Below are 12,008 nucleotides of genomic sequence, written 5' to 3'. Positions count from 1 at the left end.
ATATGCATTGCACCATATGGTTGCACTTGTTCTGGGACTAGGTGTGTCCAGAAGGTAGAACCACGTTAATGCATTATTCTCCCCTCCAATGATCAGGCTCCTAGTGCCGTAGCACACCACGACCATGCATGCATGGGCCTTACTGGCTTTGAATGATGTGGTCATGCAACTGGCCATCATGGATGAGCGAAAGAGGTGAAAGACAGCGAAAGAGTGAGCCGTGCCAGTTTTTTTTTTATTTTTTTTTTAGTTCAAATGCAAAAACCCTGACAGAGCCATGATTAAAAGTGATATTTCTGACACGTTAGGATGCGCACAGGAAGTAACCTTCTCCAAAGCCTTCATTATTAGATGCATGACAGACCTGAATATTTATAAAATATGCTTTAATAATTGATAACAGCAATCTGCTACGGTAATTCATCAGATTTGCACTTCAACAGAGTATCTGTTTTCATTTTAAAATAATAATAAGTCGAATGCTAATGCAGGTGAAATGCAAAATTGCGACCTGTGTGTGACTGAAGCTCTAAATACATTTGTGCCATTTTTAGTGCATTGGAAAAACAATGGCGTGTTAATGATATTGCCCTTGCTGCTCGTTTAGAAACTATTATCAATGTCTGTGATCATTTGTGCGCCGCTCGTTTTGTTGTGCACTGAGCTGTTGTGCTGTTTACTTGTGTAGCTTCCGTTTGAGGGCACATCACAGCTAAAAAATCAGGAAACCAGCCTGTTTTAGTGTAGAATATACAAGCTGATGTGGTTTTATCAAAAGCATATTCTTTGTTTGAGTCAGTATGCAATACTTCCTCTTGTGTTCTTTGACCAAAATAGCGCACACACGCACACGCACATGCACACATACACACACACACACACACACACACACACACACACACACACACACACACACACACACACACACACACTCTCACCTTTTGTAAAGCTTCTTTCTACTCATGATGATTTCAAAAAGAGCAGCCACAGCCTTTTTTTTTTTCAAAAGTGTATCATTTTATTTTCACGGGTATGAAATGTTTTCACTTTCAAACTTGAGTTTGTGTGTTCTTGCAAAAAACAAAAATAATGCTAAAAGCATTTGCAATCTTTGAGAATGACTCCTGTATTTGTAGGTGTGTAAAATCTTGCACATCTCCTTGAAATAAATATATACAGCTGAAACCAGTGACACTAACAGTCAGAAGTTTGCATGTTAAATATATAAAGTATATAAAGTCTAGTAAACATGGAGTAGCCATGAATGATATTGGCAGTCTAATGCTTCAAATAAATACATTAAATAATAATATATTTATATATATATATATAAAAATAACTTATGTTAGTTCACCCAAATATATTCTGTCATTATATATATATCTTAGTATAATATATTTTATATAGTCCGAGAGCTTTTCTGTATATATACTGTCCACGTTCAAAAGGGTATATACATATATATATATACATATACGTTAAATGAAGCATCGAAAAAATACTGGTCCCAAAATAAGTAAAAACTACGATTTTGCAAATGAGCGCGTTTCACCTCACATGTCGCGAACAATCACTTGTAACCGGATCTTCTGAACCAGTTTTTGTCTACTGATTTTTCTATTATTTTTACGTAATAGTGTGAAACATTTTACTTGTAGTGTACATATATTGTGCTGTGCATATTACATCTTGTAGATCTGAGTGTCTTATTACAGTTACAGTAAGAGCTTTGTTCATATTGTTTGTGTTTTTAACCAACACATATTACGCGTCATTACACTCACAGGATGATTCAGATGCTTCAGTCTTGTCAACTGACCACATTTCATTGTAACAAAGCCTAGATGAAAAGAGTTCAGGTTTGTTTTAAAGAGGTATTGTTGCAGAAGGGAATTTGGAGAACTAAAAGAGTCTAAACCTGAGAAGTTCAGGGACACCTGAAAATTGTTCCTCTGTGCATAAAATGTAAAAAAAAAAAAAAAAAAAGTCAGAGTCTGTGAAGCAGAGCAAATATTTTAATGGTGGGCATGGATCGAAGCTGTCAGCAAGGCTTCCTGTCTGGAAATGTAGTTTTTTTTTTTTTTTTTTTTTTTGCCTTAACGTCACCTCCTTTTCTGGTTTCTGAAGGAGATGTGCAGCATGAACTATAGTGTGTGATAAAATGCAAGCAGAATTTTAGAAAATCACTTCAAAAACATTCAGTGAGCTACAGTATCTGAAAAACAAATGTTAAAGTGTAGCTTGGAAATCAGTTAACCTACAAGCAGAATTTTTTCTAAGAAAACCTACCACTTTTAAAGGGTAAGTTAATGAACTCCTAAAAAGCAATAAATTTTTTATGAGGAATTTTTTCTATTTTAAAGTGTAAGTTTTTGAGGTTATGTTAATGAATTAGTTTTATGTGTACATTTTCAGTAATGTTTTACTTGGTACTTTATAATTTACATATATATATAGGGTATATTATATCCTAATATAGCAATAAGTTTATATATACATATATATATATAGTTTAAAATATAAATATATATATATATATATATATATACACACAGAGAAACAAAAATGACATTCAATGAGGTCTTTAAATATTCTGCCTTCTTTTACTATCTTACCCAGAGGCTTTGCTGCATGGCTTATTAATGCATTTATTTTTTTAACAGCAAGTGTCTTAAAGCCTGTCAAAATGTCTTAAGAGTCTTGTTAAGAAGTGCCACAACTCATATCTCTTTAATGAAATTCATATGCTGGTGAGAGGGGGCATGTCCAAACATCTAAACAGGTCGCTTTTCTAGGTTTCACACTGAGGTTATCTGAAAGGGCCCTCCTTGATTGACATTATCTGGCTTGACAGCACTTCATATCGAGGTTAACCTGGCGTTCGAAGGCCCAAGAGGGAAAGAGGCAGAGGAAAGCAGAAGAAAAAGTCAGACGTCGTCCGGGTCCTGCTCCTCTTTGCCACTCTTTCCCTCTCTCTCACACTGCAGGTGGAGGTTTCTGCACTCTTAATTGATAACTAATCGAGCGGTGTGTGCTGTGTTTCCCCCAGAGGACGGCCCTAATGGTGGCTTGGCTTACTCAGCAGCGCAGCTCCAGAACCACTAAATTAAATATATCCCCACAGATAATGAGTGACAGACTCCGGTCTGGGCGGCTCCAGCGGCCACCAACCTCTCGTTGTGTCCCTACACTGGAGGAACTAGAATAGCCCACCCTCTTGTCCGCTCGCCTAACCAATGCCTCATGCTAACCACAGCTCCTCATGATAAAAATACATCTCAAGCAGTTAATCTGTGCAGATATCAGCTCAAGTGCCCTTCAGTGGCACAGAGAGCCTCTCCTCGGAAGCTTGATTCCTGTCAAATTCTTGCTTTGCACACAGACTGCCCCTCAAACATGGCAGCTAGGTCAGTTAACCCAGTGTGCCAGGGTTCACTTCAATCAAACTTCCACCCAATGGGTGATGAGACCATCTTGTATTATTTTTAGATGTAAAAATCTGATTATTTTACAGTAGGCCCTCTACAAACATTTAGGTTTTAAGGAGCTTGTTCACCAAAAAATGAAAATTCTGTCATTATGTACTCACCCTCATGTCAGTCCAAAACTTTTTTTTAAGAAATACTTTTATTCAGCAAGGATGCATTAAATTGTTTAAAATTAACAGCAATACTTTTACTGGAAGACTGGAGTAATGATGGTGAAAATTCAGCTTTGCCATTACAGGAATAAATTAAAATAGAAAATAGTTATTTTAAATTGTAAATGTGTTTTACAGTTGTACTTTGATCACATAAATACAGTCTTGGTGAGCATAAGTGACTTCTTTCAAAAACATTTTAAAAATCTTACTGACCACAAACTTTTGTAGGGTGTATTTTGTAGGGTTTTTTTTTTTTTTTTTTTTTTTTGGTCCATACAATATGGGTCCAAGTGACTTTTAAATTAAAGAAAGAAGAAAGTCAGTCATACAGGTTTGAAACACCATGTTGAGTAAATTATGACAGGATTTTCATTTGTGAATGAATCAGGCCCATTCTTCAGAAAACACTGTGCCAGCTGTGAGGCAGACTTCCTTTGCAAGTGCAATCAGGGCACGTGCAGAGCCGTTCGGATCACCTCAGACTTTACTTTTCCCTATTCCAGCCCTTCTGTCCTCAGGGGACGTCTTAAATGCTTTGTCTTATAATTAGGCTTCAGGGATGTATTTGTTCTCAGAATTGAAGGGTTACTGCCTAACTGTGCTGGTTAAACAAAAAATTTCCTTTTCCGTCTGTGTCAAAATATGCATCTGCCATTTTCTGTCCATTGTCCTCAGCGGCAAGTATGTGCGTGCCTTTTTTTCTCCACGGCTTGTTTGTTTTTGTTACCTGCAACGGGATGTAACTGAATTATTGTATGTGGCAGAAGGTTCCAGTCTGGCAGAGAGAGAAAAAAGAGAGGGAGAAGTCAAATTAGGTCCTTCAAGGTCAGTTCAAAGACAGCATGCAACATGCTAGGTCACATTCCAGACTAAAAGCAATAAGTGCTTTATTGATGAAAAAAGAAAAAAAAAGAAAAAAAAAACTCATCGCAAGCAAGCAGATGTGCAAAGGATTGATTAATATTACAACAGATTTGAGTGAGTGTGTGTGTAATTGTATGCATGCCCTCTGCATTCATAGTTTGCTTCTCCAACAAACAAAAAAACATCAACAACTTTAAAGTCAGGAAAAAAATATAGAGAAAAACTCATGAGCATAATTGTTTTGTCCGGATGTGTATCTCCCACTAAAAAATTGATCCCTGCATGGGAATCTGAAAAATCCATTAGAGTCCATCAGATGAAAAAAAAAAAAAAGGACAGAATGATAGAGTGTGTGTGAGTATGAGCAGTTTATAAAACCCATCATAGTTTTGCCATTAATGCACACGTCAGCTGACTTTTCTTAATGCAACAACTTGCTTTTAGACATCATAAAATGCTGAAGTGTCATATTATAAGACTAAAACAAAAAGCAAAACTATAAAAATAATTATCATAGAGATGTGGAATTCAGGGTTTCTTTTAACCTCATGCAGTTCTGAGAAGTTTTATTTGTTTTGTCATATTTGCCCTCATTTACAGTACACTGCAAACCAGGTAAACCTGCCCTGTGAGCACCAATCCTCCCCTCTCATACTGTGATACCAAACAAACCTGTTTCAAAGCTCAAATAACCATCTTTTCCCTACTAATTCTCTTTCTTTCACCTCCTTTTTCTTTATGCTTCACCTCAGCCTCTCCTTCCATCTTTTCCCGCTTTAAGCGGCAGTTGGGAATGGCATTGTTTTTAATCATCAGAACCCAGAAATTATTATTATCGCCTCTGACGCGGCAATTAAAACTTCAGGTCAGAGGCACAACGAGCGGTGATCAGCAGCGAAGCTGAGAAGTTTTAATTAGATGATCAGAACCATTAATGCACAAAAAAAAGGTGTGCGCTGGGAAATTAACGTGAACGTCTTAATCAGGGTTACCGACTCCGAAGAGGAGTCAAGTGAACAGAGAGCAAAAAACAAATCATTTCCGCACCACTGGGACAAAACTCAATTAAATATGCATGCAGAAAATGGAAATTCGGAGCATCAGCACAGACCGTTGGAAAAAATACGGCAAATTCCATAGACATGGTCGCAGACCTGCTTATTGTTATTCTTGTGAAATAAAATCGAAAGAGAGGCCCGATGCTGTGGAACGAGAGTGTGTGGAGAACAGGTCCGATGCTGACTTTTCCGCTCGTCTTCCCCCAGAGCGATGGGAGAAACAAACTACTTCCTGCAAGCTGTAAATTAGCAAAATAGAGGGGATTATTTCAGCATGTGTATGTGTGTTCGTGTTTTAGTAGATGAGGAAATACCTAGGAATCTGCCTCTCTGAGGCCCCCATCTTGTTGCAGTTGCTGCAAATAATGAGAAACTGCATTGTAAATATGCAAAATAAACCACTAAGGAAGGGCCAGGAACAGGTAACCATTCACGTTTCTTGGTTTATTTGACATTTACTTTATTAAGTTTACATTTGCAGAAGCCCCTGACAGTCAGAGGTCCTAGATCCTCCACCTGGAAAAAACAAAAAAGACAAGTTAATTTATACACATTCCAAGTCAGTTAATCTGTCAAAAGGATTATAATATCAGAATAAAGCTTTTAAAAGTCAGGATAGAAAGAAACTGCTCTGACAGGAGGATATTTAAATAATGAGGAATAATCCAACGCTGTCCAGGCCTGTTGCATTAATGAATACTCTGTATTATTAGGGTTTTGTCCTTGCATTAGTCAACGTATTTTGAAAGTCTGCATGAAATCAGACAGGGCAGATCAGAGTGTTAGATCACCACTAAGTCGAGGGATTCGGGTTTAGCCAAGTAAACAGAGTCTGTTTCTAGAACAATCGCAGCAGTGGATGCCAGGTGAGAAGTAGAATGTCACATCCCAGCTTTAGCGTGCATGCTCTTCCTGTCAGAACGAGAGAGAGAGAGACGGAGAGGGAAGAACAGGACACGCCAATCTAAGTAGTCATTAACAGCCACTTCCTCATTCTGGTGGGCTGATTGCAGTCAGCACACGTTCGTACAAATAATGCACTTCCAACGGCATTATTAGGATTTGAAACACCACTTGATTGGGCATGATATCATTCCGGCACATAAACAGAAGCTCCGCATTAAACGAGACACGCAGGGCCCGGAGAGCCACATTCAAAGCAGCTTCTCTGTCATTCCCGGCGTCCTCCGCCTCACGGTTCTGAAAAGAAACAGGGCTTGTGGGGCCTTTGATGTGCGAGCAGATAAAAAGAAGAAGCTCTCTCACTCTTATTGTCAAATCTGTTTAGAATAGTTTCTTGACTTTTTCGCAAAGGTTTTCTCCTTATACAGTAAAAGCATTACGGCAATTCCAGCTCTGCACTATTTCCAGTAAAAAATATTGTCAGCATTAGAATAAACAGGACCTCTTAAAGAAAACAAACTTTTGCTGTGATCATCCCCACCGTTTGTTTATAATTCAGCGCTGACAGGCGTCTTCAAGGGCCTGAAATAATAGTGTTTCGCTGAAATGCGTTTGGACGCATCAAATCATTGAGGTTTGCTGTTTGTTACACCTATTTTTCTTAACATGAGTGCCTGTCTCTTGAGTGGCGGGAGGGATCCCAGAGGAGAGGCTGTTCTTTTATCTGGATCCCTACTGATTTTATCGCACTGCATGCTATCATGAACACAAACGACTTGAAGTAAACAGCGGTGTTGCCATAGCAATCTCCATTGTTAGTCAGAACCGAGGCATATCTATTGCCGGGCATGTATTTAATGCAGCAGCTACTAACTGGTTTACCATGATCTTTTTTGAGCTCCAGAGTGTCTCATTAGTGCCCTGATCCTTTCTCATTTAAAACCTCCGATCTCATCTCAGACAAAGATGTCTTTCAAGTGCACAGCCTTATTTTTTGTAAAAGTGCTAAAGTTTTTTTTTTTTTCTTTCATACAACATTTATTATGATATTTATTTTGTTATATTTAATATACATTGATTTTAATATACATACAGGAATATGATTCAGTTTATAAATAATCATTTTCTTATAGAATTTTTCTAAAAATTTAAATTTAAATTTTCTTTCCATAATTTTTATTTTGACTTTATAAATAGTACATAAATATAATAGAATATATATATATATGGCCATATATTTTATATATTATATATATATAATGTATATGTGTATATATATATATATATATATATATATATATATGTATATATATTATATATATATATATATATATATATGTATATGTATATATATATATATATATGTATGTATATAAAATAGAAAAAAATATATAATTATTTTTGTAATATTTATTTTTAAATAAAATTTTTACAACTGTTTGTATATCTTTGAATTGAATTGTTTGCATCATTTACAGTTCCTTATAAAATTACTGGCCACTGACAAGCAGTTGCATTTACTCACGAAAGAATATTTTTATTTGCATTTGCCACTTGGCGAGTGCTAATTTAAGACAATGTGGGTGTTGTTGACCGTGGGTTTTTGATTGTTTAAAAAAAAGGCACATAAATTGTGGGTAATGGAATGAGATCGCTTCTCAGGGGTCATTTCCTACAAGGAAAAGCGAGATTGCAATGCAAAGGAAATCACTAGTTAAAGAGTGAAATACTGAGCAGGGTGAACAGTAAATGACCTTTACTGTTACGCCCAAATGACCTCAATCTTCCTTTAGAGGTGTTCTGAAAAAATACTTCAGAATTTATGTTTCCACTTCCTAATAGTTTTTGCAGCTGATATTTTTGTTTTCTTTTTTTTGGGTTCAAAATTGCTGTCCTCAACTGGATGACCTCTTCAACACAGGCCTTGCAATTGTCTAAGGTAAAAATGAGCACATCTGAGGCATTTAGATGCATGTGGTGCAGTGCGGAGCGTGCATAATTCCTCAGCTCATTGTTTCAGAGAGGAAGTGTTAAGTGTAAATACAGTAACTGAGAAAGCATGTGCCGGGGGCCACAGGGTGCACAGCACATCTAGTATGTAACAGACTAACGTTGAGTCCCTTCAAAAGCTCATTATGCAAAATAAATAAATTAATTAAAAACATAGATTTTGATTTTACACAAACACTTTAAAAAAACATTATATATTGTCTTGTTAAAGCATCCATTTGAACCAAAACAGCTTTTGTATTGACAGCTTCATGAGGTGGTTAGAAATAGCTCATTTCAACACAGCGTCTAACTACCTGCTAAAACGTTCCACAGACCGTTATACGTCCCGCAGGTTTCTCATTCTTTATTTACTGCATGATAAACAACTAACGTTATGACCGGGCTCAATTTTAAGCCTGGAAAACCTATTAAAAGTGAACTTTGCTAAATCTTTGCATCAGATTCATGGCAAAAGGGTGACTTAGCAGTGAGAGAATTCTGCCCTTAAAAAGGCATCTCTGGATATGGACGGTCGCAGAACAGCTGCTGGGGGTTGGGGGGTGGGGGGGCTGTCTAGTTGAAACATACAGTAGATATTATAGATAGCACATTGGGGTGAAATAGCAAATAACCAGGCCCATGTGGAATCTTAACATGCAAATTTTTGTAGAATTACTGGAATGTTGAACCATGGAAATCCATGCTGCTCTAAACTGGAAATGCATATGGTGTGTGGCAGGTAATATGGAGTGAGTCTATTGCGAACCCGTGTGTGAATGATCAACTCCAGTACATTCTCAACTGTCTATTCAAGGGGGATGCACAGGAAGTGTATATGTCTGACTGGTGTTTGACTCTCAAACCACTGTTTTGATCTTTAAAATATCTGCTGAAATGAGAATAGCTGTTAATGTGGTAAAAAAAAAAAAAAAAAACAAAAAAAGGTTTTGGGTTTTTGTTCTTTGTATGAGTAGGTTTAGGGGGCTGACAGCGAATTTGAGTCAGAGTTAGTGATGAAAGCAGGCTGATTGAAGGGAGGTGATGTGAGGTAAGGGGATGGCAGCTACTTTTTCTCTGCATGTTTGTCTCTTTTATGCTTTCTGTCTCTTTTTTTTGCTTCCAGATGTACTTTCCCTGCTTTCTTATAGTCTTCAGCGCTCTCGTCCCTGTGCCGTCAGAGTTAAGGCTGATATTGGCAGGACGCTGGGCCTCTTTAGGTGAAGAGAGTGTTCAGTGTCAGGCTGTTTCTATTCTGCTGTCATGTTTAGAATTAAATCACACTGTAGTGGTGACTTGACACACTATTTGGGGTCTGATTGCAATCTAGTTTTTCTTCTCGGTGTGTAGGAAGAGATATTTCTCTCGTTCCCTTTCTCACCTTCTCTCATAAAAGTAGGTGTCAATGACATCTGCAATTTACAGACATGCATGTGAGTTGTTCTTTATAATTCTCTATTGTTGTGGAAAGGGAGTGCCAGTGTATCTAGGAGTAACAGCAAACAAAAACTTAGTTAAAATTCACTTTAGTTTAAGTTCAACAGGTTTGTGGTTTTTAGCGAGAAGCATTGTGGTTGGCTTGAAGCATGGAAGGGTGGTGCAACCATTATCAAGTCTTTAACTGTTAACATCTTCCATAAATCTAGTTTTTAACCACTAAAATGTTTCTTCTTTCTTCTTCTTTTTTTTTTGGTCAACAGCTGAGAGGAGTTTATGCACTGAAAAGACCTCAGGAAATTCCACAATGGCCGCCAAAAGAAAAGGTGGCCTAAAACTGAATGCGATCTGTGCCAAGCTTAGCAAGCAGGTGGTGTACGACGGCAGTTCCCAGAATGCCGAGGGAGACTCAGATCTAGTGGACAACAGTGAGCGGGGCAGCTTGCAATATGATGAGGGCGACAGACCTGAAAGTGACTTCTCAGAGGGCCTGACCTTGTGCCAGAGCCTTGAAGAGGACCAGAAACGGCGTGAAGCCATTGAGAAGTGGGTGAATGGCGAGTACGCTGATGATCCGCAGTCCTTAGGTGGGGGCGAGCACAGGGGACTCAAACCCAACAATGGAGATGATGGTCCCCCTGAAGGCGTGTACATGGTCCAGCCTAAAGGCTGCAGCGATGACGAAGACAACACAGAAGAAGCCGAGACCATGCCCAGCTCCCACGAGGGCAGTTATCATGAGGACAGAGACTCAGAGGGCAGCCCGCACAAGGATGACAGCTACCAGCCCGCCACTGAAGCCACCCCTCGCCAAGCCCCCTTCACCTCAACAGGTATCACCTCTTTCTTTCAGGATGATGTCATTAGTATTCATAGGTATTTGTACATTACATTTGCACACACATTTTTGGACATTTATGTGTTTGTGTACAATACCAGCATTTTGACAGCATCAATAGATAGATAGATAGATAGATAGATAGATAGATAGATAGATAGATAGATAGATAGATAGATAGATTAACAATAAAATGGTGTTAAATTGTTAAATAAATGTGATGACATTAAAAATATCACATTAAACATTTAATGCATTTATTAAAATAAAATAAAACCAAATACACAATAAAACCATCAGTTTCAAGACTTTTTTATTCTACAAATCTCAAAACATTTGTACATTTTCAAAGTTGTTGATATGAAAAAGCATTTATGTTTTACATGCTGTCAGTATGTTGATTTTGTGCATTTCAGCATCTAAAAAACATGTAGATCTACACTTGACATACAGTGCAAATGCCTGCAAATACTATTAAGATCACATTGTTCAGTACTTTTCTCTTTGTAGCCAAAACAAAGTGTGCATAAGCAAGATAAAATCTCTCTTCAAAGGCTTGCCAGCTCTGTTTTCACAGGTCTTACTTTACCTGTGTGCTTTGCAAGCATAATTACAGTGACACTTTAACAGGGTCACAGCGGCACAGGTACAGTTCTTGGAAAGAGAAATCTATAGTTGTAACATGAAAGAGTAACTGTTGCCATCCGCAAACACATAGAAACTATCTGCATTGGGAAAAACAGAAAGTAAAAGAAAAAATTAATTGTAGAAGAGGTTTATAGACACTGGAGCGTATGTGTGTAGCAGCCGAAGGGCCAAGAGTGTTGGCAGGCCGCTAAGCTTCATATTACACCCAGGATTACACTCTGACTCTTTGATTTTCTATAAGCTCACAAAACATAGCTACCACAGACCCAATTACATAGTAGACCCGCTCTGCCAAGACCCTAGGTCTCTATCAGTTCAGAAGATTAACTCCTGGAGATTCAGAAAAAGTCTTGAGTAAAGCAAAAGCCTTACGAGTGGCCCTTTAATCATTATGGAAAGAAACAAAGACTGCATTTACTTCTGTATTTGTAATACAAACATCAAGACAACATGAGGCATGCATTGCCATCCTTCACAGAATGAGAACAAGCAAGCAAAATTTGCAGAAACTGACACAATCTCTCAAGACAGAAACTATGCTAGATAACAAGAGGAGATGAGAGATATCACTTTGTTTAAAAGACGTTTCTTTTCTTCCGAAATCAGGTGAAGCTGGTGCTTTTTTGTT

General features: G+C 37.8%; 1 protein-coding gene across 12 annotated transcripts in view; it reads left to right on the top strand.

Moving 5' to 3' along the window:
- Nucleotides 1–12,008, top strand: part of LOC109048443 (zinc finger protein castor homolog 1-like) — a 191,336-nt gene that overhangs the window by 147,491 nt on the left and 31,837 nt on the right. For 10 of the 12 annotated variants that reach the window (XM_042713324.1, XM_042713323.1, XM_042713322.1 and 7 more), the window contains one exon: nucleotides 10,158–10,727. In XM_042713324.1, the coding sequence (XP_042569258.1) occupies nucleotides 10,202–10,727 (526 nt within the window). In that variant the 5' untranslated portion in view covers nucleotides 10,158–10,201. Of the gene's footprint in view, nucleotides 1–8,389; nucleotides 8,408–10,157; nucleotides 10,728–12,008 lie in introns of all 12 variants that reach the window. The other 2 variants (XM_042713321.1, XM_042713326.1) reach the window with 1 other exon arrangement.

This window comes from Cyprinus carpio, chromosome A23 (assembly GCF_018340385.1).
Source record: "Cyprinus carpio isolate SPL01 chromosome A23, ASM1834038v1, whole genome shotgun sequence".
Taxonomy (NCBI): domain Eukaryota; kingdom Metazoa; phylum Chordata; class Actinopteri; order Cypriniformes; family Cyprinidae; genus Cyprinus; species Cyprinus carpio.
The sequence above is the reverse complement of the archived record's forward strand: the minus strand, read 5'-3'. Positions and strand labels throughout refer to the sequence as shown.